Source organism: Macrotis lagotis, chromosome 5 (genome assembly GCF_037893015.1).
Source record: "Macrotis lagotis isolate mMagLag1 chromosome 5, bilby.v1.9.chrom.fasta, whole genome shotgun sequence".
NCBI lineage: Eukaryota > Metazoa > Chordata > Mammalia > Peramelemorphia > Peramelidae > Macrotis > Macrotis lagotis.
This window is the reverse complement of record NC_133662.1, coordinates 232686267-232713859: the sequence shown is the minus strand read 5'-3', so window position 1 is coordinate 232713859 and position 27593 is coordinate 232686267. Positions and strand designations below refer to the sequence as shown.

The following is a 27593-nucleotide window of genomic DNA, read 5'->3' as shown; positions in this document are numbered from 1 at the left end:
GTCATGTCAGGCTCAGTTATAATTGGGAGAAGCTTTGTCACTGGTGAATGTTGGAAAGTCCATGACTTCATGAATCTGAAAAGTCCAGAGGGTTCCTGGTTTGCAGTCAATGCAACACTGAAGCCTTACATCATGAAGCAACTTTTGGAAATGTCCTTTTGGGAACTCAACCCAGTTATAGCAGACTCATGTTGCATTTGGACATAAACTTGGTTTATAGGAGCTATATAGGAGTTGAATTAAGCTCAGGCTAGATTGAAACGTTTCCTGATACAAAGGACCCAGGTATACTTTGTGAGGTTTTTCATTTCTCTGGTCCATTGCCATCATTATAAATATAATGTAATATAATATAATGTAATATAACATAATTTTATAAAATAATAATATAATATAATATAATATAATATAATATAATATAATATAATTAATATAATTAATATAATATAGTAGTCTCCCCTTTTTTCTACCCCAAGAAATAGTCACCAAGACCTCTTATGAGTATTCACAAGGTTCAAAGCATGGGCAATTTGTTTATAGGTTAGGGGAAAGAGAATTTCTATCAGAATCCACAATAAGTAATTGGTCTACCAAAATACAATCCTCCATTTGAAACAAGTATGATTTTGGTCACTTAGAATGTTGGCGATGGGATTTGGGGCTGTCAATTAAAGATAAAAATCAAGGGTTACTGAAAGATGAAAGAATTCCTGTTTTTCCCTGGGATTTTAAAGCTGCTCAGGATTTTATTACCAATTATTACAAAGTAAACAGGTTAAAACTTTTCCTCCTTCCAGATAGTCAACAAACACTTTAGGACTGGTGAGTAACCAAAGGCTAGGTGAGGCTTCTTGGGAGACAGAGAGAGCCGGAGATAAAGAGAGGAAGAAAGACAGGGAGAGCTGTCTGGGTCAGAAATCAGACTGGCCTGAGTGGAGATCCAGCTCAAGTTTGATAGCCTTGCCCATTATCTGGGCACTATGGGCAAAAAGGGAAATCCACCCCTCCACGTGACTGAAACCAGGTAGAAGGTTGGAAGTTGGAGGTTGGGAATGAGGAGACAGGATACAAATTGCATTTAACATGAGACAATAGAGGTCAATTTATATCTCAAGAGCAAAGAGCCTTCCATACTTTAACAAGATTTAACAACATTAAAAAGATTATTTTCTACATTCATAATTCTCTGCATCAATAGTAGGGCACCTAGTAGGGCTCTATTCAGGACACCTAGGGATTATTTCTCCTTATTGGAGTCCTACTTCAAAATCCTTTGTCTGCATAGTCTTGCTTTTCTTTCTCTGGCCTCAGCAAGCTTCTTTGGTTTCTTCTCTTGGGAGTGTGCTATATGGCTCATGAGGGGAATAATAAATAATAAATAAATAAATAATAAATAATAAATAAAATAAAACCATTTCAGGGTTAATATTCCTAGTGAAGTCCTCTCAAGGTTAAGAAATATTAATGAAAGAATAAAATATTATTATTAAACTATTTCTAGAAGAAAGCCCCTGTATTTCAGATAGGTGGCTCACTGTCCTAACTTTTGATAAGACTACTTTTACTGACTACTAGAAGGATAGTAGACTTTTTCCCATGAGAAAAACTTTGCATTCCAAAGAAGCTCATAAGACTCCTCTTGTTTGATGGTAATTAGACTGTTCCTAGACCTTGAGTTCCAAGACAAGTTACATTGTTCAATAAGATAGTTATAATCCTGAAGGTTATTCTCACCATCTGGATGATGAGGTAATATTTTATGAAAACCTTTCATTCTTTTCTTTGTTGCTGGGGTAGATTTTCACAAGCAGAATGTAACTGAAGACTAACCAATGAGTTGACAGAGAGGGACTATAGGGAGAAGGAGGGGATTGCATTAGGCCATATAATCTTGCTTTGACTGTCAATTCGGGGCAGCTCCTTTATCTTTACTACCTTTGTGAGACTTGGAGTGTGCTCTTTTCTTGAGAAAAGCCCAAATAAACTTTTCTTTTTGCTCAGAGAAGTCTCTATATTTTTTAAAGTGGATTTCTATCGCACACAGCTCAGAAGAACCAAATGTTAAATTTTCAGTGTAAACATTTAATATTCAGAAATTGGCAAATGCTGCAAATGAGGGATTGATTTATTATGCTTTTTATTGTTTAGACTTAAGGGAGTAATGAATAAAATGCTAACAATGCAAACTAAACTTAAAATTCTGTCTTGCTTTTGGATGCTAAATATTTAACAGTCCACACCTGGGTTTTCCCATCCTGGGACCCTTTCCTGTCCTGCTACTTGAGTCATGTTCCTGCCATTCTCTATAACACCCAGCAAATGACTGGTCCCTGTCTTCTCTTTTCTGAAACTTTTGCTCTTGTCCCACAAGATGGCAGTCACTTACTTTCTAAGTCCATTCAATTCAATAAATATTCATTAAATTCCTGCCATATGCTGGACTTTGAAGTAGGTGCTGGAGAGCCAAAGACAACAACTAATGCCCTTGCCTTCCTAGATATTACAATCTACTGGATTGTAAGTTTGGTTTTTTTTGGTGGGGGTGGGGGGCAGTTCTCAACTCCAAGGAAGAAAAGTTCTCCAGGATTGCCAAGTACATCTGTGGCTTAAAACATTGCCTTTCCTCCTAGAGCCTTCTCTTGAACCATGAGATCCTCATCTATATCTAACCACCCTCAGAGGCATCCCTTTCAATATATGGCTTTACTGACTAGATTCTCTCCTCTCTGAGTTTTCATGTTAACCCAAATGACTGATCTTCCTCAGTTTCTTTTGCTGCATCAGGATTCATATTCAACCCCTACATTGTGGGTAATTCTCCAAGACTTTCTTTTGGTCTTTAGTCTATTCTCTTCTATACTTTTTCTCTTGGTGACCTTGTCAGATCTCATGGGTTTAAATTTGATCTCCATGGAGATAATCCCCAGTTTTACATATTTATAGTTCCCATTTCTCCTCTCCCACACCCTTTCCCATAGGACTATCTCAAACACTTGCTCAAAGCTATCATATGCCCCTCCTAAGCTTTGTCTTCTTCAGGTTAAACATCCTCAGTTCTTCAGACAATTTTCAGATGAAGAAATTAAAACTATCATAGTCATATGAAAAAATACTCTTAAGTTACTACCAATAGAACAAATTAAAACAACTTTTACACACCTATCAGATTGGCTAATATGACAGAAAAGGAAAATGATCAGTGTTGGAAGGGATGTGAGAAAACTGGGATACTAAGGCACAATTAGTAGAGCTTTGAATTGATCTAACCAATCTGGAGAACAATTTGAAACTATGTTCAAAGGTCAATAAAACTGTCCATACCCTTTGACCAAACAATATCACTACTAGATCTGTATATTAAAAAGATCCCATAAAATGAGGGGAAAGACCTACATGTCCAAAAATAGTCATAGTAGCTCTTGTAGTGACAAAGAATTGGAAATTGAAGGGTTGCCCATCAATTGGGAATGGCTGAACAAGCTGAGAAATATTAATATAATGGAATATAATTGTTCTATGAGAAATGATGAGCAGGCAAAGTTCAGAAAAACCTGGAAAGACTTACAGGAACTGATGCTGAATGAAATGAGCTGAACCTAGAGAACATTATATTCCTTAACAGCAACATTCTTTGATAATCAACTCAGCTCCTCTCAGCAACACTGCAATCAAAGACCTGTGATGGAAAATTCCATCTACATCTAGAGAAAGATATAGATCCAAGTGTATTATTTTTACCCTTTAAAATTTATTTTTTGTTTTTTTCCTTCTTGTAGTTTTTCCACCTTTATTCTGATTCCTCTTTCACAGCGTGATTAATATGGAAATCTGTGTAACATGAATTACATATATAGCCTATATCAGATCATGCCAGGAAACAGAATCACTTCCTTTCAAATTATCTTAGGAAAATTGTGAAGATCACCTGACAGGATAGGATAATAGACACTGAGGTCCTTTTGCCAAGCATTCAAATGTTACCACAGAGAGCACAGTTATGATGGATTGGCCAAGTTGTTCGAATGCCAGGAGTGTGCTTGTCAAAAAGATTATTTTATGGAGAACTCACACAGGGCAAGTGTTAATAGGGGTCAATACAGGGACACCCTGAAGATCTCTCTTAAGAACTCTGGAATTTATTGTGCAGCATGGGAGACACTGTCAGAAGACCACCTAGCATGGCATGCTGTCAGCAGAGAGGGTCTGTGCTCCACGAGGAAAGCAGAATGGAAGCATCTCAAAGGAAATGTGAGATGTGTAAGTCTAGGGTAAACCCTTCAGATGTTCACATGGACTATTTGTGGCAGGCCTGTGGCAGAGCACTCCAAACTTGTATTGATCTGATCAGTCACAGTTAGACACACTGTAGCTCATCTCTAACAAAATGATGTCATATTGGTCTCCTTTGATAACAAAGGACAAGCACCATGTCAGATTACTTTGCTGTCCTTAGATGGGTAGAGGAAGGGAGAAAACTTTACAAAAATGATTGTTGAAAGCTATCTCTAAAAATAATTGAAAAAACAAATTTTAGGGATGACAAGGTGGTGCAGTGAATAGAGCACTGGCCCTGGAGTCAGGAGTACTTGAGTTCAAATCTGACCACAAACACTTAATTACCTAGCTGTGTGGCCTTGGGCAAACCACTTAACCCCATTGCCTTGCAAAAAAAACTAAAAAAAAAACCAAAAAAAGAAAAAACAAATTTTAAAAATTTAAAATTTAAACATTCCCAGTTCTTTCAGCTCATCCTCGTATGTACTTTGATTCATTCATTCAAGAAACATGTACTAAGCACCTGCTATGGACCTGCCTATTTCAAAGGATTTTCCATTGGGAAGAGCCATGTAAGATAATTAAGCAGGAAATATATACAAAGTGTATACAAAGCAACTTGGTGCAAGGGGAATGGAGACAAGTAATGGAAGCTCCCGGGATAGACATCATGCAGGTTATGACATTATTTTAATGCTCTATGCCATCCTGATCGCAATAATTTAGATTCTTTCCAGCTTACTTATGAACTAAACACCAAATTACTGATGTGGTGTGATCCAGGACTTTATTGTACTAGATGCTGGGTCCTCAATCACCTAAGTGAAGCTCTATCAGTAACTAACTCTAGAATAAATCATTTCAGATCTCTGGGTCTTTTTCTTCATATGTAAAAATGAAGAGATTAAATGTGAGGAATGATCCCTACATTTATAAATCAAGTTGTGGAAGCATCTTGGGTGAAATGGTATGAAATTAGTATAATTTCATATATAGATTAAGAAACTGAGAGTCAAGAGACCTGATTTAATTTCTAGTTCCATCAAAAATTTGCTGAGTGACCTTTGATAAGTTGTTTCATCTTCCTCTACCTCAGTTTCTTCATTTATAAAACAAGGAGCATATCTCCTATCTGCCTTAGCAAAAGTTTTGAATAAATCCCAAATTATTAAAAACATTAACAGTTTGGATAATTTATAATATCTTTTACAGGTCCTCCCTCTTTTCATAGAGCAGATACAGGTGTTTAATAGCTTTGGATGCAAAGCAGAGCAAGAGATTGTGGGGAACCTCAGACCCAGAACTGGCTGGAATGAGACCAAATACTATAGTTCTCTCCAGGCCTGAAAATTGTTGAATACTGTCTAGAATGATAGAGCTTTCCAAAACATCAGATGCCCTGCTGAATCTAACCTCTCCTGTCCTGTGGGTCCTGATGGATTTCATTATTGCTTGAAAAATAAGTTCATATTGTTTTTGGTCTTCACTCCTACTGTATAAAATAGCAATATCTTTAGGAGAATAACCATTTTGGAAGAGTCCCTGACATCTTTTTGCCACATAATTTGCCAGTTCCTTGTTTGTCAGATCTCTTTTTTCTTCACATATACCAGGTAGACTGTAAACACGGATAGCATCCTCAAATACATCTTCCCTAAATAATGCCAATGACTCAGGAGACATGTGTCTGGGTTGGTTTTCTTTGATCTTCTTCATTTCTTGTTTAATGACCATTGCTATTTCTAGAGCATTATAAATCTCTCCGGTGAGGTTTTTTCTTGGATATTGTAGTAATGGAAGTGGAAGGCCATTGACTCCCACATGACTTGCTTGAAAAGAGTCTATAAAAAGCCATAGAATCCCTCGGTGAGGTTTCTTTCCAGTCTTCTCATCTTTTGGATGACTGATGTTCTTGGCTTTTTTGTACCAATCTCCATCTTCATTGCAGAAATTCTGAACTTCATCTATGACTATGTGTTTAATCTTTGGGAATTCTCTTTTCATGAAAGTTTTCCGGGTCTCAGCTTGGCAGGTACTTTGCTGACTAGAAGAGTAAAACAGAGAGTATGATTTCAACCACAAGAACAAAGGGAATATTATTCATTAGTTACATGACTGAGTCCAAAACTAAAAGTTCAATTCTTTAGTGCCTACTTGGGGATTACTTCCTGTTGTAGTTCACACAAGGTTCTTGGCAGGTTAAAGAACTAAGCCACAGTTCCTATTTCTCAATATGCCATGCAGAAAAATGTTAAGCCCCCCTTTCTTGGTAAATTCAGAGTTAGGTTACAAAATCTGCAAATTTGATTTGTAATCTGAAAAGGTGATTTTATAATTTCTGTTGTGAATTTCTAGTTTTTATATTTATTGACAAACCCCTTATATATGTTAAATTTAAGCTACAGTTAGAAATTAAGACCTTTGACGGCAAAAATTTATTTTTATCTTTGAATCCTTAGCACCTAACACTGTGCCTGGCTCATAGTAGGTGCTTAAATCAACAAGTGTATTGATTGATCGATTAAAGCCCATTTCTTCTCATGCTGTCTTCTTTATCTATGGAGAATAACTTTTAGTCAGTTTTTTATATCTGTAAATTTTTATTTGCAGAAGAGAGTTGCTGTAATCAAGCTTTCCTATAAAATGATATTTTAGGATTCCATTGCTATGATTTTATTGATATTGGGAACCCTTGGTAAGGAAACATCCTCTACTAAAATAGATCAGCAATGTATGGTTTTAAAGAGGTAGAGGACAAATGAACTTGCCAAGGGTCACCTAGCTAGTTTGTGCCATATAGCAAATTTAATAAAGAAAAATAAAATCTCCATTAATTTTTGATAAGTAAATAAAAAAAGCTTTTGTTAAGGAAATCATTAAGATTGAAATCAATACCGTAACATGGGATAGGGAAGTCTTTGAATGTTAGTAGTGATGTGGATGTCTGCAGAACTTCGATTATCTTTTGTAGTCCTTTGTAACTCTTGCAAAACTTCTTGACTCATGTACCTAGGGCCTTCCCTCCCTCGGACCCCAGAAACTTCTCTCATTTATTTAGATTCTTTGATTTACAATTGCATCTCCTGGAATGCTTTCTTCCCTTTGACTGGTTATGCCAGTCATTGTGCTAAGTGCTGGGGATACAAAGAAAGGGAGGGAAAAAAATGGTCCTCTGTCCTTAAGGAGCATACAATCTAATATGAGAGTCAACAATCTAAACTACTATGTATAAACATGACATTAATAGAATGACTTAGAGGGATCTCAGAAGAAAGGCTCTGGCATTAAAGGGGACTAGGAAAGACTTCTTTGGGTGTTAAACAAAAACTTGAATTAAGTTAAAAACCAACATGGAAGTTACATTCATTTACGAAATCAAACTCAGGAAGCATTTTTTTTGGGGGGGGGTGCTGTTAGAAGAGACTGTATAACAAATGAAACCAATGCTATTGTTTCTTTTTCAGTATCTTTGTATTAACCTTCAAAAACTTTCTTTCAAACATCTGTCTTTAATCTCCCTACTGCTTCTTTCACCTTGGCCTACAATCATGCTCAGGTGTCTCCTATGCTCAAACACAACAAAACAAAACCTTTCTCTTGTATGGGATATTCATTTAAGCAATATCCTATTTCTTTCTCTGACACCCCATTCAAACTATATCTTATTCCTCTCCTTCATTGACAAAATTCTGGAAAGAATATTTGATAATCACTAATCTTGCTTTCTTACCATGTACTCAGTTCCCAGTCCCTTGTCATTTAGCTTGTATCCATGTTACTGAAATGATCTTTGAGGTCAGCACCAACTTACTCGTTATCAATCTAGTGATTTTATCATTTCTAATTCTCCTTGACTTCTCATAAGCATTTTATGTACTGACCAGAGACTCTGTCCTTAGTCCTATTTTTAACTCTTCTTTGGTGACCTTATCTACTCCTATGACTTCAAGGATCAACTGCACATAGAGGTTACTCTCAAGTCTAGATCTCTATCTTTGACATCTTTCCTGAACCACCTTACTGTATAGTATTTCCAGTTGTGTGGTAGACAAGGTATCTGGATGTCCTTCAATCACTGGAAACAACATAATTGAATGTCCACAATTTGTCCATCTCATAATTTTCCTCTTTCTGTGAATGGCATCCAGATTTGAAACTGAAGTATGTTATCTTTTATACTTCTCTATTCCTTAACCCCCAAGTCTGATTAGCTGGCAAATTCTATTGCTTCTAGCTCTGCAGTATCTCTCACATTTATCTCCTCCTTTCCATTTCTACAACATCCACACTAGATCAGACTTGTTTATTTCTTAGCAGTACCACTGAGATACACCCAACTGCTCTCCCTTCCTCTAGTTTCCTCCATCTCTTCATTTTCCTGCCAAGAAAATCTTCAAAATGTACATCAAAACCTACTGCAAAAATTTTGGCAGCTCCCACTGCTTTTTAAAACTGCCTCAATGGGGACGGCTAGGTGGATAGAGTGGATAGAGCACTGGCCCTGGAGTCAGGAGTACCTGGGTTTAAATCCAGCCTCAGACACTTAATAATTACCTAGCTGTGTGGCCTTGGGCAAGCCACTTAACCCCATTGCCTTGCAAAAACTTAAAAACAAAACAAAACAAAATGCCTCAATGGATATATAATGTCCATCAATTGGGATGTAGATATTTCTTTCATCAGTATACCTTCATCCAGTTCATCCATGACTTCTCATTGTGTGAAATTCTTCTTATCCATAGCTATACCACAGAGGATTGACCAAACATGCTGTAGTCCTTTTCAAATCTTTACCGAATAAAGAAACAAGACTCTTGGACTAGCATTCAAGGCTTTCTATAATTTCTCTTTATCCCCTGTAATTTCCCTTTTGTACTCTGCATTTTAACAAGACTGTAATACTTTCCTTTACTGAATCTTGTCTTATCTTCTCTGTCACCTTGTGTTTACATCCCCAGCAGTTTACTTCCATATCTCAGCCTGTTGAACTTCTTTACTTCCTTCCAAGCCTATCATAGATGCCATGTCTTCCATGAAGCTTTCCCTTATCTGAATTTATAAGTGCTTTTTTTTTTTTTAGGTTTTTGCAAGGCAAATGGGGTTAAGTGGCTTGCCCAAGGCCACACAGCTAGGTAATTATTAAGTGTCTGAGACTGGATTTAAACCCAGGTACTCCTGACTCCAGGGCCAGTGCTTTATCCACTTCGCCACCTAGTTGCCCCTTCTTCTTCTTCTTCTTCTTCTTCTTCTTCTTCTTCTTCTTCTTCTTCTTCTTTAGCAAGGCAATAGGGTTAGGTGACTTGACCAAGTGAGTGCTTTCTTTTTCCTCAAATGCTTTCACATTAATCTATTTGGATTTCTCAGAGGAACGTCTCACATTGCATCTTGTACCAAAGTTATTTTCATACTTGTCATTCCCCCAGAAGGGAACTTCCTAAAGGTGAATTCTATATTTTACTCATAATTAGTACAAGTTTTTGTTGAATTGAAGTGAAAATAGCCAGGCACTTCAATACTCATGAGACATGTAATCTTATCAATGTAGATAATACTGGCCCATTCATTATATATCAGGATGTAAGCTGCCAACCCAACTTTATGTCTAAGCTGAACAACAGGCATTTTTCATCTATTCGTTTTTTCCTCTATGGATAGGTTAATCTCTTTTAAGGAATCATGACTCTCATTGAAGAACTTGATCATCTATGGGAAACCTTTTTTGTGGACATTGTGCTGGACAAGCCCCATGAATCATAGAGCCAAATACTTTTGGTCAATGTATGTTTCCTTGTCTTCTATCTTGTTCAAAGTTAATAAACAAAAAGTCAATACTAAACTTATTTCAGTTTTTACATTTGTCAAGAAATCTTATGTGATCTTGAAGCAGTTCAAACCAAAATAGAATCTACATGCTTAAAACCTGAAAATCAAAATATTTCTCTAAATCAAATGAAATCTCAGGCTTGTCAAGTGAAAAATGAGGCCTTTTAGAAAAAATGATAAAGTCCTTTCCAGTGTCAAAATTTCATGATTCTATGAAAGTTTATTTTGTCTAGTCTATCATATGTTTAAAATAGTATACATCTCCCTTAAGTATTGTTGGTTAACACATGATATACCTATTTACTGGAAATTTTGTTAAATTCAAGTCTATACATCAGGGGTTTTAAATTAAGAATTCATAAATTTGTAGTTCAAAAATCTTTTGATATTATATTTCAATAGATTTGGTTTCCTTTATATTCCTATATATTTTATTTTAAGCCTGCCTAAATGTGATTCTGGTTTCACCAGATTCCCAGTAGGATCCATGACACAAACAATATTAAAAACTCCTGGTTTAGATTCCTAAAAAATAAATCAGCACCTTATTTAGTCATTTCTGAAAACAGTCAAATTGTGTGTGCTGTCTTTAATGACACTGAAGAATACAAGAAGAACCTGAAGACTATTTAACTATGCACCTTTCTCCATCAGTTGATTATTTAAAATTGAAATCTTTAAGTTTGAGCTTCTCAGCTTACCCAGAAGCTCTGTAGAGGCATAGAAGAAAAATGAAAATTGAATTTACTGGACAGCATTTGGTTAAAATTATAAGGCTAAGAGTTAACTGAACTCTGACTTGATTTTATTTTTTAGGTTTTTTTTTTTTTTGCAAGGCAATGGGGTTAAGTGGCTCGTCCAAGGCTACACAGCTAGGGAATTATTAAGTGTCTGAGACCGGATTTGAACTCAGGTACTCCTGACTCCAAGGCCAGTGCTCTATCCACTGCTCCACCTAGCTGCCCTCTGATTTAATTTTAATTAACTGGTTATGGCTTAAAATTACCCCCAAAAAACTCCTACCTTACAAATTTTCTTAGAGGGTCGTTTTCACAAAGGTAGAGAATTTCTTTTGCTTCACATTGAAACACATTCCTAATCTCTTCCAGGATTTGGATGACCATAGCAGTTTTTCGGGTTCCTGGTAAGCAAAGGATAAATAATTCTCTGGTTTCCTGGAGGCTTTGTGAAAGCAGCTTAGATTGGTCAGCCGCAAGCAGATTCAAAAATTGGTACCCAAGCTGGTCACTTAAAAGAGAGGTAAAGCAGAGAAAGACTATCACAAGTGATTGCAGCAAGTCTTCCAATTCATATTCTGTAGCAAGAACATAGGAATGGGGGTACTGTACTTGTATGATCCCAAGCTGAGAGTCAGGCAGGTGCAACAACTGGGGAATAATGCCCACTTTTCCAGTGTAACATCCCACATTGACAAGTTTCTTTTTTATGTGGAGAGCAGTAAGTCTGGAATATTCAAGTCCATTCATCTTATCATCAACCCTGGCTATAGTATAAAATATTGGGGGACTATTAATTGTGAGGAGGAGAGCATCACACAGGACTCTATCATCCTTCTGTAAACCAATGTCAATAGCCCAGCTCCTTGAAAATATCAGGATCCCTTCTGAAAAGTGATGGGTCTTCTTCTTCATTAACTCCTCTAGTCCATCATGCTCTGAGAACAGCTCCCTGCAGAGGGATTCTGGCTTGAATCCTATCTCCCGTGGGATCACTGAAAATTCAAAGATTGAAATAGGTTACAAGCATTATGATGCTTCAGAAGAAAGCATGCATAAAAACTTTTTCTTTCTTTCTTTCTTTCTTTCTTTTTTTCTTTTGTTAAGATCATTCACTCAAAGCTTTACAGATTGAAGCATGCAGAATAAACAATTCTCAGGTTAATAGCAATTCTGCTTATTCTTCCTTCAGAATATATTTAAAACACCATTCATTTACGTTTGACAACATCACTGACATGGAATTCTTTTTAGCCACAAATTACAGGGTTATTTTGTTTCCATAGAGAAAACACTGCATATAATACTTGGAGGTGAAACTCTCCAAAATATAATGATGCTGTTCTCTCTTCCCAAAACTGTGCACCCTAGAATCATGTTTATATAGGTGTACCTTGGGGAATAATCCACATCTTTAGCATTGTAAAGAGACCAAAAGCCTTGGAGAAGCTATGAATCAACTCCACAGAGTAGGAGGTGGGGTATCCTACCAGAGGCTCAGCAATCCTTATTGGATTTCAAAATCAGAGAACAAAAGCCTCACATAACACTTCTATAAGGGAAGCCCAATTCTATACAGTGATGGCAGATCATGTTGGGAGTTATTTGAATGAGAGAGATCAGGGCATGTTCAATAAGATGATGCCAGGGTCACTTATGACAGTAGAGCAAGAGTTATTAGAGGAAACTATAGAATTAGGCATGGGTGCTCCTGAGGAACCTGTACTTTGAGTCACTCAAAGGACTCTTAGTGCCTGTAGACAAGAGATAAGGATATAAGGGGCAGCTAGGTGGTGCACTGGATAGAGCACCGGCCCTGAAGTCAGGAGGACCTGAGTTCAAATATGATCTCAGACACTTCATAATTAACTATCTGTGAGACCTTGGGCAAGTCATTTAACCCTATTACCTTACCAAAAAAAAGAACAGAGAGAGGGAGAGAGAGAGAGAGAGAGAGAGAGGAATATTGAGAGTATTCTGCAATATATCACAGAGCAGGGATTCTTAATTTTGCTCTGTGAACTTAAATTTTTGATAGTGATATAGTTATATTTCAGTATAATTGATTTTCTTTGTAATACTATGTATTTTATTTTATGCATTTAAAAGCATTTTTTCCCCCCTGAGGAATCAATAGCTTTGACTAGACCAGACTAACAAGGTCTATGGAACCACAAGAAAAAAAAGGTCAAGAACTCCTAGTCTTCAAGAATTCCTTTATACTGTATGTTTTGGGGAAGTTGAATTACTTACTTAATAATATTATCTATCTCCTGTAAACTACCTAACCCTATAGACTCTTCTAAAATTCCTGATAAGAAAGGAATTTCTGAAAGTATGTGGAAACTGATTACTTGGACTCTCACAGAGGATGGAAGGAAGCTATATAGAATTAAAATATCAATGAAGGAGTATCTGGGGTCCAGTTATCAGGACTATTTGAAAGGTGAGAAGCTGCTAGGGTTGCTGATAAACTTCCTCCATATTGCCTGGGTTATGATGTTGAATTGAATCTCCTGGACTTCATTGTAATTGCAGGTAGGGCAGCTAGGTGGTACAGTGGATAGAGCACTGGTCTTAGACAGGAGTTCAAATCCAACCTCAGACCCTTAACTCTTTGTAGCTGTGTGACCTTGGGCAAGCCACTTTGCCCTGATGGCTCCACATCCAGAGTCATCTCCAGGTGTCCTGATTCATATCTGGCCTTCACCCCAGATGGCCCTGGAGGAGAAATTGAAGCTAGTGACTCAGCACAACCCCCCTCACTTAAATCCAATTCATGTGCTTGTCATGGCATCACCTCTCCTGATATCATGGTCTTCTTCAAGAATGAAGGACAAGACATTATTATCATTATCAATTGTAGGTCTAAGTTGGAATCTTCTCAGAAAAGAACTCATGATCTGGATGTTTGAATCAGTCATATTTCCCAAGCATTACAGTGTGGGTCAGCCCCTGAGTGTTTTTGTTTTTTAAGAAGTGGGTCAGGGCAAGCTGTCCTGCTAGAAAGAATTAAAAATGACTTTCATCATTTTGCAGAACCTTGAGATTGCAAAACCTGAAATCAAAAGGGCAAGGATGCCTGCCATCCAGGTTTCTATTCAGTGCACCACAGAGCAGCACTCATGTTTATCAACTCTGGGGGACAGTCACCTCTAAAGACTGAGATTGAAGGTTCACTAACATTTGAGGAAGCAGATGAGATCAGGTGGCAACACGTGTGTGGAGGTGTGCTCTGCTCCTGGGCACTAAAGGCGAGTGATCCTCGGGGCATATGCGCAGTTCCTTGGGAGGTACCTCTGTCTGGCACAGCAGGTGTTTCCCCTCCTGCTCCCTGATACTAATGCTAAGCCTTTTGATTGCCTTTCTCTAAGAGGAATGGCTAGAACCAGATATTATTTGCTCCCTCCCCCTTATCCTGCGATGGAAACCAGATAGCCTCCCCCCATGAAATCATAAGTGGATACCTGGAAGCAAACTTTGCTGTAGGGCCTTCTTATAGAGCTGAGCTTGTTGTGAACACGTTGATCTTCCGAGTGGATCAGTCTGATTGTCCTGAGCCAAACTGGGGGGAGCTTGATAAATCAAGATAAAGTTATTTCAGAACTGAACTCTCTTATTTTTCCTTTCACTATTGGAAAACCTACTCTTGTTACATTCTGAGATTCTCTTGTTATTATAGCAGTCCTCCCCTTCTTTTACCTTCCTCTGTAGCTGTCAGGAAGTTTGGAGCCTCTCCTAGAGTTTTAGAGAAAAGAAAATTGGATGCAGAGCCAGAGGAGTTGAGTTCAGATTCTGCCACTGACTCTTCTACCAGTGGGATTTGTGGAAATCATTTCTACTCTTGTTACACCCAAGAGGACATAGCTTTCTTTTGCTTTGCTTCAGAAGGTAGATCTAGCAGCAGATTTTGGGAAGCAGATTTTGTTTCTGTGGAGGGACAGACAACCTAATAAACAGAAGGGTCCTTCAGTAGAATGGGTTTCACTGGGAGGGAGTGAATTCCGTAAAGATGGGCACCTATTGATTTGGAAGAGATTCCTATTCAGCTAGCCTCTGAGGTCCCTTCAGCTCTGGGACCTGAGTTTTACTAAGATCAATCACACTAAATTATAAAGGATTAAAGGATTCCTATGTGAACACCTCCCCAGCATATTATTTGTTACTCTAACCACCCTAGTAATATTGATCACTCATCATACCTTAGATTATGATTTAACTGGTGTCTTATCACCAACTCCATCCCCTCTAGTCCACATCTTTGGCACTGTCAAGAGATCAATAGCCTTAGCGAAACTATAAATCAGCTCCACAGAGTAGAAGATGGGTCATCCTACCAGAAGCTCAGGAATCCTTATTAGCCCCATAGGAGGGAAAAATTGTAATCTTACTTTAGTTTGTATTTCATATAACCTAAGGGTATTTTACCTAACAAAAGAATAGATACTCTTTATTTATTAAACTGAAATAAATGGAAGAAAAAATTTTAGGCCAAAGTTTGGTTCTACCATTATGGCATTTAGACCATTAACAATGAGAAGGAAGCACTATTTTTTAGGGGTAGGATATATTTACCATAACCTCTGAAAGCATAGCATAGGAGGAGCTTTCCATTCTTCCTGTACTAATATCTTTCCCTAATATTATCTCAAAATACTTTGTCCTTTTCCTTTGGTAATTATATTTTAATTTTCAGACTATTTCTCCTTGTACAGGTCTTATCTTCCCTACTCCTCCAAGACAGAGATTATGGTTTACATATCCTTGACTCACCCCACCCAGCTTCTTAACTCTGGGTCTTGCTGATATTAAAAGCTTAGCAAATATTTGTGAATGAACACATATTAATTGCTGAACTGCTGTTTTGCTTTAATTTCAAGTAACATGGTTTTGGTATTTTTATTTCTTTTTAGTTTTTGCAAGGCAATGGGGTTAAGTGGCTTGCCCAAGGCCACACAGCTAGGTAATTATTAAGTGTCGAGGCTGGATTTGAACTCAGGTACTCCTGACTCCAGGGCCGGTGGTCTATCCACTGCACCACCTAGCCACCCCTGGTATTTTTATTTCAAGAGGTCTTGCAAAATTATAAATAATAATACTTAAAGTATATTTGAATTCAAATGGAATTAATTTTAGTTAATAGGCTATATGTTCTGAAATCTAATAAATAATAATTAGATGTTACAGCCCCAAAACAGACTGGGAAGCATAACCTTTAAATTCCCTGGACATTTCTAGAATAAGAAGCCTTGCACCTTTCATACACATACACAAGTACTCTCATGATGCAGTTACTTGTTTCCAGAGCTTATTTACAGGATAAATGTTCTAATGAGAAAGTATAATGGCTAAAGTACTTATTCCCAAAAGTCACTGAGGATGTTTATTATCAGAAAAGGAGATCATAGTAAAGACCAAACATGAAACATGGGAGCCAGAGAATCTACCTATAATCATGATCGTAAGACAATGAAGAATAAAGCTTTCAGCACTTTCAGCCCTCTGCCACTAACCCTGTGTGATCTTGGGCAAGTCAGAGGAGCAGGGTTCAAATCCCAACTTTACTAGTGGTAGATGAAGGCAATGGTAAACCACTCCACTGTCTTTGCCAAAAATGGGGTCATGATTACTTGAACATGTCTGAAACAACTGAACAACAATAATCTGTCTGACCTTGAAGAAGTTACTTACCCTCAGTTTTCTTATCTGTAAAATGAAGGGGTAAAAATAATTGGTCTTTAAGATTTCTTCTATGATTAACCTTCTTGTTGGCTTCTTATTTCCCCTCCCTCTTTTCCCTCCATAACAATATCAACTTCTTGAGGGCAGGAATTGAAAATTTACTCATTTTTTAAAATTCCCTTACAGCATTTAAAGGGACATATGGTGAACAAAGAATTATTATTCAGTTGTGCCTGATTCTTCATTTTCTCAGCAAAAATACTGGAATAATTTGCCATTGCCTTCTCCAGCTCATCTTACAGATGAGTTAATTGAGGCAAAAAGAGTTAGGTGATTTGCCCAAGGTCACACAACTAGGTTGTATCTGATTTCAGTCTTTCTGACTCCAGGCCTGAGACTCTATCTATTGTGCCACCTAACTACCTAAAGAAAGAATAAGCACTTACAATTTTTGGAGCTGAAGTGATTGGGAGAAAAAGTCTTAGGCTGTTGTTTGAGTCTATAACTGTAGAATTTCAATCAACAACCAATAAAAGGAAGAGGTAGTTTTTGGAAATACTCATATGGATGAGCAAATCAAGTCTTTTGAATGCAAGCATTTCTAAAAAAAAAATACGTATGCAAAAAACATGCTAAAATGTCTTTTTTGCTATAAATTTTTTTTCTTCTTCAGAGGAGGCCAATGAGAATTAATTTTCATGGTATATTTTGTGGGACAATTGTATATGTACAACCTAAATCAGATTACTTGCTGCTATAGGGAAAGGGGAAAAAAAGATAGAGTAGTAGGAAAATGTGCAACTCAAAAAATTCTTACAAAAAGATAAATACTGAAAACCATCTTTGTAGTCAATTGGAAAAAAATAAAAGACAATAACAATATAAATGAAAAAAACTATTTTGTTGGAAGAAGAAGAATTTTATTTTATTGAGAGGAAAAATATTAATAAAAGATTTTGCCTGAAGAGAGGGGCCACTAACTTTTTTTTTTAAAAGGCATTTTTTAGGGGGTTTTTTGCAAGGCAATGGGGTTAAGTGGCTTGCCCAAGGCCACACAACTAGGTAATTATTAAGTGTCTGAGGCTGGATTTGAACTTAGGTACTCCTGACTCCAGGGCCAGTGGTCTATCCACTGCACCATCTAGCTGCTCCCAAAAAGGCATTTTTAAGAAAAGTACCACCTTCCTCCAAATTTATGACTAAAGAGAGTCATTCCTCTATTCATTTATTTATTCATCAAACAACTTTTTTATACTTGTCTTCTACAAGCAGAGATCTTAGTAGTCACTGGGGGGAGATAAAGACAATGCCAAAACCTTCTTAGAACTTTCAAAGCATTAATGTTGAGTTGGAGGTGGGAAGAGAGGGAAGGCTCCCTGAAGGAACTTGTGACTGAGCTGAATCTTGTAGAATGAATAGGATTTCAAAAAGCAGAAATGGAGTAGGTAGTTATTCCAGGTAATGGAAACAATATGAGCAAGGTAAGGAAAGCATTGAACATTCATAAAGGATAGTTTGATTGAACAGTAGTGAATCTGGTTAAAGATAAAAGATAAGGCTGGATAGGTAAGAAAAATGTCAGAAGAAATTGGGGCTTGTTTTCCCATAGAAAAAAGACTATTGAAAGGTTTTGAGGAAAGGAATGAGAGCATAATGAAAATTAATCTGGGAGTAGCATGAAGAGAGGAGGAAATGCTGGAGACTGGGAAGCTATGCAGTAGAATGAAAAGATCAAAGAATAAAATCTTTAGAGGTGATAGGGACCTCAGAGACTATCTAATTCAAGATCATAAGAGGATAGGGAATAAAGTTTTCAGCACCTTAGGTACCTCTGCCACTAACCCTGTGTGATCTTGGGCAAGTCAGAGGACCAAGGTTCAAATCTCAACTCTGCTAGTGGTAGATGAAGGCAGTGGCAAACCACTCCACAATCTTTACCAAGAGAACCCCAAATGGAGACATTATTAGTTGGACCCAACTGAAACAACTGAACAACAACCAGTCTGATCCTGGATAATCACTTAACCTGTTTCCTCATCTGTCAAATGAAGGAGTTGATTTTATTTTATTGATGAGGAAATTGAGGTCCAATGATGCTGAGTTACTTTCCCCAGGTCATACAGATAGTAAGTAGCAATATTAGGATGTGAACCCTGGTCCTCTGGTTCCAAAGTGATTCTTTCCCCTCAATAGCCCAGGTCAGTGATAATGAGACAACAAAGATAAAAAGAAAGATACAAGAACCCACCTTCGAGCTCCCTGTATTATTGGGATAGATACTTCTATTGGTTCAGAAAGATCTGAACTCTTCCCTGGAGTCAGGAGTACCTGGGTTCAAATCCGGTCTCAGACACTTAATAATTACCTAGCTGTGTGGCCTTGGGCAAGCCACTTAACCCCGTTTGTCTTGCAAAAACCTAAAAAAAAATAAAAAAAAATCTGAACTCTGAATGTAGGCTTGTGGGTCTAAAACAGGGAGTTGGAAACAGAACTCTGATTCAAATAGCCATAGCAGAACTCTAGGAAGTAGATTTCTTCTGGTAGGGCTAGACAAGGACTTGCCTTCTCCCCCCCCCCCACTTTTTACCTGGGTGAATATCCATTAATCTGGACACCCATTCCTCAGTCTTCAGTCTTTCAACAAAGTTATTTCTCATGATCCAGGAATTTGGGGCTTCAGCAAAGACAACACAGCAGAGGGGCTCTACTTTGACCGCACAGACATAACCATATAAGCTATTGTTATCATACACATCAATGATTTTAGTTGTGAAATTGATGTTTGGCTTTTCAGAGCAAAAATGGAAGATAGGCAATTTTCTTATGCAGTATTTTATCTCTTTTTCTAGAGTGAAAGGCTGCACTCTGTCTCTTTTACATCCAAATACTTCATTGGTCTTATCATCCACCCCAATAATCAAGTATCCTCCTTTGGTATTAGCAAATGCAGAAACATAACGGGGCAGCATCTCTTTTATTCTAGGCACAATCTTCTTGGTTGTGAACCTTTTCAATTCGACATGTGTTGACTCAGTAAAGTTGAGTTTCTCCTTGAGCAAAAGTTGATCCTTTGCAAAAAATTCTGAGGCTAACAACCTAATGTCTTCCTCTTCCTGAACTTGACTCATGAGAACTTTCTTGCCATGCCCCATTGGAAGATTTTCCCTTCCTCTTTGGATTTTTGATTGTTTCTCCTTTAGAAATTCTAATGCCCTACTGGCAGTCAGGTTGATGGTGCAAGTTACATCTCTTTGGAATATATTTGAGGATAAACTACAGATTCGTAGTTGGGGACCAGCAGCCTTCATGATCCAGGGTTTCACAAAAATGAAAAGATGGTCATCTTGTTGCATGAAGTCAAGGAATTCCTGTGAAGCCAAAGGTAGAAGCTTCTGAAAGGATGTTTCCAAATCTTGACCAAATCCATCACATCGGTAATTGTAGTTTTTCTTATCCATCTCAGCTTTAATGATTCCCCCACCTGAATTTAGTAGTGCACATATGGCTTGGATGATTTTGGAATTCTGTGTCCTTTTCAATTGATTGTTGGTCATCTTCTTCCTATACTCCTCCCCAAAAGTGATTTTTCCCACTTCTACAACCACTTCAGCATAATGTGTTTTCATGTCAACCTGGAGTCCTTCCATTTTTAACAGCTGTCCTGTTCTCTAATGTTATAGAAATGGTCTCCTGTAAAACAGTTTGGAAAAATAGGACAGAGAGAGACTGTGACTACACTAAGCAAAATTCGAGATAATAAAGTGTTTTCTATAAAGGCAAAAGATGATTTTAATACCATGACAATACTACAAGTCATTCATGAGGCCTAGTTAGAAAGTAACATCCACTCATGATTTTGTCGATATTCTTTACTTTGTCAGAGTGAACATCACAATATTGTTGCTGAGATTCCCAGCTACTCCAGCATCACATCTGATTGAGCCAATAGTGGATTTAGGGGAAAAAAACAAACAAACCTAAAAACAACTTAAGGAGAGAGCCAGGTAGCAGCAGATAAACTAGAGGATATCAAAATACATAGAAGTTGAAATTGAAGAAGCAAGCAAATGAAGTACCTAGAAGATGCTCTTGATAAGAAAAATGAAAGGAGAAAGACAGGGAACTAAAGAGAATCACAGATTAGTTTTTCACTTAAAATAAATGAAAATCCAAGTTTTTGAGACTTCTTTATTTATCAAATTCTGTAAGTTTTCCTTTATTATTTCTTTTAAAATAACTTCACTGAATTTTTTCTTTTTTAAAGGTTTTTGCAAGGCAAATGGGGTTAAGTGACTCGCCCAAGGCCACACAGCTAGGTTAATTATTAAGTGTCTGAGACCGGATTTGAATGCAGGTACTCCTGACTCCAGGGCCGGTGCTTTATCCACTGAGCCACCCAGCCAACCCTGAAATTTTTCTTAAGGGCTAGGGCATTTCCTCATACCAAGAGTGGAACCATAGCTCCCAAAAGATCTGCAGTGGGCAGGAATAACTAGAATTTGGTACAAACTAGGCTTTGTACTTGAGTGGGGTTCCAGAGGGAGCACATGGTCCACAGATTGTGGCCAGAATGACCAGTATAGTGATCCAACAGATTGGAATTCCCCCTGATTACTCCAATCACAAAGGACTAAAGGACTTGGGAGGATAATGGTTATAAGTAACTTTCTCTCTCTCTCTCTCTCTCTCTCTCTCTCTCTCTCTCTCTCCCCTCCCTCCCTCCCTCCCTCCCTTCTTTCCTTTTTCACAAGTGAGGACTTGTTTCTTGATCATCCATCCAAAGAGAAATGGAAAATTTAACTTAGGTTCCCTAAACATATTTTCTAGAAAGTGAACCCATTTCCCTTCTTTCAATACAAATCAAACTCAGGAAAGAATGAGAGCCTCTCCTTTCTGAGTCCTACTTCCACTTCAGGGACAAATTATGTGAATAATTTGAAAGTTTAAGAGAAGGAAAAAGCAAGACAGAGAAATTATATTTCTTTTCTTCTGAGACTAGATTACTTTCTTACTTCTTTTCCACTTTATTTGAATAAACCAACTTTAACTTTAGCAAATAAAAAGTCATCTAAACTAAGAGCATTTTGTTGAAGTGACTATCATAATACAAATGTGGTATTTCATATTACTACAAATATTGCTACTAAATAGTCTATTCATATTTAAGTTTTAAACTTAGGGCTCTGAAATTGATGGTAATTAAATCTAGGGCAGGAGTTCTTATACTGGGATTTCTGAAAATTTTAAAAATATTTTGTTACCTAAATTTCAACACAGGGGGGCCCAAAATCTCAGTAGAGTCTTTAGCTTTGATTTGAAACAGCTGGCATAATTAGTTTCTTTTATTATTTTATTTTATTAATTTAAAATATCATTCTAAGAAGAGGTCCATAGGTTTCACATATGTGTCAAAAGCATCCATGACAAAATAAGTTTAAGGTTAACACTAGATTTAGGGAATCAGACTGAAGTTCTCAGATCATGGAAATATTTTACTCTTCCTTTTGCAACTTTTTCCTGGTAGAAACACTAACCACAGAACCAGATGAAATTATTATTACCTGCTGTTTCTTTTTTTTGAAGTTTCACATCAAGGTCTCTCCTTCGTCTTAATGTCTGTCATCTGGCATAACCCTCTGCCGTCTGATACCGGACAGGGAGGAGATGACACTGTTTTGCCTGACAGTCTTCATAACATGTACGGGCTGAGGGGGATTGATAAGGACTCAAGAGAACCCTGTGGAAATAGGATTAGTAAGGCCAGAAACTGACCCCAAATGTAAAAAGAAAAAAAGGGAAATTATTGGGGTTTTCAATGTAGTAATCTAGACTTGTACTTGTATTATAATGGACTGAGAGCTCTGACTATATACAAATACTTCTCATCCTTTAAAATTTAACTTTTATAGATTTATATGCATCATACATCTTTTTGTATTCTTCATGTGTATTTTGAAAGATCTGAAATTATTGTGCTCTTTTCAAAATAGCCTTTTTTTTCCCTCTTTCATTTTTCCTTGCCCCTTTCCCATCCTCCACCTCCACCATTGACTTTTCCTGAGACATGAGGAAAATCGAGGAAAGTCAACCCATAGTTGTTTTTGAAAATTATCGCTTTTTCTTTGGGGAGGCTGTTCTAAATCGAACAGGAGACAGCTCAGCTCTGCTGACTAGTCTGCTAATAACTTGAAAATTTCATTGACATTAAGGAATAGTGGACTTTTGACATGAACAAAGTCCAAGTTTTCAGCAGGAAAAGCAAGATAGTACTGGGTTCAGTACTAAAACCTTTTTTGCTATATAAGTAAGTCAACTTGCTTTGTCACATATTTTACAAAGTTTTTTTTTAGGCTTTTTGCAAGGCAATGGGGTTAAGTGGTTTGCCCAAGGCCACACAGCTAGGTCATTATTAAGTGTCTGAGGCTGGATTTGAACTCAGGGACTCCTGACTCCAGGGCTGGTGCTCTATCCATTGCGCCACCTAGCCACCCCAATAAATGTTTTTGATGGAACGTCTAGGTTGGCAGAGAAAATGGATTATATGATGTGAGTGGCACTGAAGAAAAACTAAATGACCAGTCATCAATATTGCCTAATCTTAGTACTAGTCCATTCCTGGTTTTGGATTCATTTTAATCCGAGTAGCATCATTCTTGCATTCAAATGGCTGCTTATTTTTTGAAATTGGGCAAGTCTATATTGAAAGAAATCAGAAATTTTTAGAAATATGAAAGTATGGACATGGACTGGAATATGTATGTCTCTAGTCTTCAAAGACTTTCATGTGAAATGCTTCCAAGTATCATCATTTAGCAATGATGTAGTGAATAATAAAGTAATGACACAGACTTTGAATTCTTTCCCATTGATTTTGTGTCCTGTCAGCATAGGAAAAATCATGATTTTGAAAGAGTGAAAATATAATTCAGGTTTATATGACTTCTTTATTCAAAAATCAGAAATGCCCTGAATATGATCTCTTCTTATTATGACAACTATATCCTGAGAAATGGTAAGAACTAGATTTTTCTCTCCTTTGTCATAGCAGAGATATAATCAAAGTGTAAGTTAGACGGCAATAGAGCCATAATGAGGTTTTGCAACAGGGGCGAGGACCTAAAATTATGCTTGGGACAAGGTGGTCCTTTTGATAATCCTCTTTGGGGAGAACGGTAGAAACCATCAAGCAGCTCCCAGGGAAATTCTTTGATCATTTGGTAACCAATTTTTGCTAATTATTCTTGAAAATGAAGTGCTACGGTAATTGTTTCTACATCTTGGACTCCAAGAAGCATGATTAGGTGGGGATATGGGTGAGGGTGAGGTAGGGGTGGCAATGGGGGTGGTACAGGAGAGTGATGGTGATGGGCCTGGAAAGTTTCTTGAAGTCCACCTTCCAGCTTCTTCGAGGCAGGTCCAGTTTGGTTCACTGCTGTTTTGCTTGCACATGGGTAAGAGGCTGCCATGTGCCTGCACCACGCTAAGCACTTTTTACACCTCCTCTGATGCTCACAACAGCCCCACGAGGTCTTCTTCCTACTTTCCATCTGAAGAAACTGAGGCAGAGTAAAGTGACTCGCCCAGGGTCACCCAGCTCTAGTGTCTGTGGCCACGTGTGAGCACAGCTGGGCTGGAAGACCTGGGTTCAAATCCAGCTTGGGTAAAAGAGGGGGTCGTGTGACCCTGGGCGAGTCCCTCGCCTGCGACGCGCAGGTCTGCCCCAAGCAGGCCGCGGGGAGCCCGAGGCCGCTGACAAACGGGGGCTCCGTGACTTGGGGTCCGGGCGGGGGAGGGGGCGCCCTGCTGGGGCTTCCCGGGGCCGGTCCTTCCTTCCGGAAGGCCGTGACGTCAGGGAGGGGAGGTCACGCCGGCACGTGACTCGGACGGGAGGGGGGCCCTCTGGGCCCGGCGGCCGCACATGCGCCTTGGCTTGACTCGGCTGGAGCCCGAGTGCCCCGCTCCCGGCTTCGGCAGAGGGGTGCGATCTGGCCTCCGAGCTCGGCGGTCTTATCCGAGCCTGGAGCAAAAAGTTAATAATAATAAAATAAAGGCGGGGGCGTGTCCCGGAGGCGCCTTTCCGCGCGCTCCCCGAGCCCCGCCTCCTCGGGCCGGGCCTTACGGAAGCCGGACGAAGCCAAGAAGCTTCAAAGCAAAGCGGGGCGAGGGCAGGAACTCCAGCGTGATAGGCGGTCGGGCGCCTCACGTGACCGATCTGCGGGGTCCCCGATTGGCCGACCCTCCGGAAGTGCCGCGCCGGCCCAGGCTGGAGGGACCGCGGCCGCTGGGCGTGAGCGGGTGAGTCGGGCGCCTCCTCCTTTTTCCTCCTCCTGCTTCCTTGTCCCCTCCCCGGGGTTCGCGGGACCGAGCCTCGCGCGTGGCGCCCCCAGGCCCTGGGGGGGGCCGGGCTGCGGGACCCCTGCCCGCCGGGAGGAGAACCTGAGTCGCCCCCCGCGGCTCGCGGAGGCGGCCGAGGGCCTCCGGCCTTGGGGCTCCCCGCCCCTCCCCCTTCTCCTCCCACCTCCCCATCCCCCTCCTCCCTTTCTCTCCCCTCCCCCCTTGCCCGCCCGATGAGCTGCCCAGGGTGGAGCATCTGAGTGGGGCTCAGCCGGCCCCCCGTAACGCACCCGCGGGTGGATCTGGGGGGCCTCAGCACTAGTCGCCGGTGGGCACGGGGGGAAGCCGGGTCGAGAAGACCCGAGTTTGCCTCAGAGGGAACTCCTGCCAGCCATTCCCGGGATCAGGTGAGGCCTAAGGGAGACAGCCCTTCTCAGGCGTCTTTATGTCGCTTTTGTGGAGTTTTCTCCGATGAGCACCCGGGCCGGCCCAGGACTACAGAACTAGTCGGATTCAAGCTGGATTAGAAGCCGGCTCTTCCGAGCTGCCTCAGCATCCTGAGATCTCAGGATCCGATTTATAAAGTGAGACAGGGCTGCCCACCCCCAAGGTTGAGGGCCTTAGGCCCTCCATACCCGGTCAGTCCAGGTTCCTTCATCAGGACTCACACACCACCATCTTCTGACCCTGCCACCTCCAGGGCAGGTCCCCATCACCTCCCGCCTGGACTAGCTCTGCCTGCTTCTATCTCTTCCCACTCCAGCTGTCTAAATGACTGTCCTTAAGGGCAGGACTGATTTCCATCCCTGTTGAGTCAACTCTGCATCATCTCTTTCAACCAAGTAGAAACGCCTCTGTTTGACTTTTAGAATCTTCCTGGTCCTGTCTTTACAGGTGCTGGCTGCCTTGCTCTCCTTTGCATCTCCCACCTTTGGGTGTTTCATCTCATCACCTCCCAGAAACTTTTCCTGTTCTTAGTTGTTAATTTATCTCCTTGGGGCAGCTAGGTGGCACAGTGGATAGAGCACCAGCCCTGGAGTCAGGAGCACCCGAGTTCAAATCCGACCTCAGACACTTGATAATTACCCAGCTGTATGGCCTTAGGCAAGCCACTTAACCCCATTGCCTTGCCAAAAAAAAAAATTATCTCTTTTATTTACTTAACTAATAACTATTTTATTCTCCAGCAGAATAGAGGATGAGGACTGCTGCAGTCCCTGTTTTTACCTTTGGATCTTCCTGTTCTTCATTGAAGCAGAAGAAACGCATCTTGCTTTCTTGTTCATAGCCACTTCACATTTATTGAATTGTCTTCCCTTCAAAATACTCTTCCGCCTTTCCTCCCAGTCACCCATAGGGGTCACTTTATGGCCCTCTTTGGGGTGGTCAGGGGGCCGTGGTGCAGGGAGTGCTGGTCCTGGAGTTGGCTTCATAGACTCTCTAGCTGCATGACCCTGGGCAAGTCCCTGAACCTACTGGTCCCCTCTTCTCTGAAGTGGGATAATAACAAGTACTGACTTCTGAGGTAGTCATGAGGATCCTAGGAGATGCTGTTTGTAAACTGTTTAGTGGCACTTTGTACATGGCAGGCCCTCAATAAACACCTGCTTCTTTCCTTCCTCCTTGATTCTCTTTTCTCCTCTGTGCCTACATATCTAATCAGCTTTAATAACTTCATCTTTAATAGCTCCACAGTACCATCACCATCCATCTCCTCTCTGCTCATTCTTCAGCTACCCTGGGTCAGACCTTCATCATCCACTTTGTTTCCCTGCTTCTCTTGTCTCTCACCAACCCATCTTTGTCATAGTACCCATCTCATAGCAGGTCTGACCCGTCACTCCTTTACTCAGCAATCCTTTGGTGACACCTGTGACCTCTGAGTGGAAAGAAGTGCTGCTCAGCTTGGCACTAGAGGCTCCACAATCTGATTTCAACCAGTCCTTCCCCTCTTAGTTTCTTTTGCTTCCTTTTCTATCTTCTGATCCAGCCAGACTGGGTCCATCTGTCCTTTAAGTCTCTCTCCTTTCACTTTCCATTATCCTTATCTTCAAGCTCAATTCACCTGCCACCTCCTTGGTGAAGGTTTCTGGGATGTGCCCCATCCCAGTTACTATTTTCTTCCTCAGATTACTTTCTTGTATCTCCCCCAGCAAAGGGCAAACTCTTGAAGGAAGGCTCTTTTTTAAAAATTTTTTCTTAATATTTCATGGTATCTTACTCATTGTAGGTACTTAATTTTGTTTCACTGAGTTGACTTCATTCCTCAAATATTCATCTGTGTAATAGATTCTCTGTGAAATACAAAGATTAATAGGACACTATTCTTGTTCTCATGGAGTGTTGCTGCCTGACAAGGACAATTCTAAATTAGAGATAGTGGTTTCTTTTTTTCCCAATTGATATTTAATTTTTCCAATGACATGTTATGAAAGTTTTTCAATATTCATTCATTTGCATATGCTTATTTATAAATTCCTTCCACCCTTCCTTCCCACCCCCACCCCCCCTCAGTGACAGTCTGGTGAACATTGTAATGTATCTACATTTAACATGTTTATAGATTAGTCATTTTCTGTATGAGGAATTAGGACTAAGGAAAAGAAAGAAAACCATGAGATAAGAAGGAAAAAACATAAGGGAAATTTTTAAAAAAGTGAACATAGTGTTCATTCAGATTCTGTAGAATTTTTTGTTTTGTTTTGTTTTTCTTCATCTGGATATAGATGGCATTGTCCATAG

General features: G+C 39.4%; 1 protein-coding gene across 3 annotated transcripts; it reads right to left on the bottom strand.

The window, feature by feature from the left end:
- Positions 1 to 458: 458 nt before the first annotated feature.
- On the bottom strand, positions 459 to 22226 carry LOC141488662 (protein SLFN14-like). Of its 3 annotated transcripts, XM_074188913.1 has the most exons (5): positions 22079 to 22226; positions 19105 to 20207; positions 14303 to 14410; positions 11122 to 11830; positions 459 to 6319 (listed from the first exon to the last, which is right to left on the bottom strand). In XM_074188913.1, exons 2-5 carry the CDS (start codon positions 20162 to 20164, stop codon positions 5482 to 5484), a joined length of 2715 nt encoding a protein of 904 aa, XP_074045014.1. In that variant the 5' UTR covers positions 20165 to 20207; positions 22079 to 22226; the 3' UTR covers positions 459 to 5481. The 3 variants fall into 3 exon arrangements, with proteins under 3 accessions (XP_074045014.1, XP_074045015.1, XP_074045016.1); XM_074188914.1 differs by lacking the exon at positions 14303 to 14410; XM_074188915.1 differs by lacking the exon at positions 11122 to 11830 and having other exon boundaries at positions 6186 to 6319; positions 22079 to 22225.
- Positions 22227 to 27593: the final 5367 nt, after the last annotated feature.

Coding starts and splice junctions, on each gene's coding strand:
- LOC141488662 (XM_074188913.1), bottom strand. CDS start 20,164: ATGGAAGGACTCCAGGTTGACATGAAAACACATTATGCTGAAGTGGTT. Junction 14,411..19,104: donor ATTAATGGATATTCACCCAG/GTAAAAAGTGGG, acceptor TGATTTATCAAG/CTCCCCCCAGTTTGGCTCAG. Junction 11,831..14,302: donor ACAGCAAAGTTTGCTTCCAG/GTATCCACTTAT, acceptor TTGAATTTTCAG/TGATCCCACGGGAGATAGGA.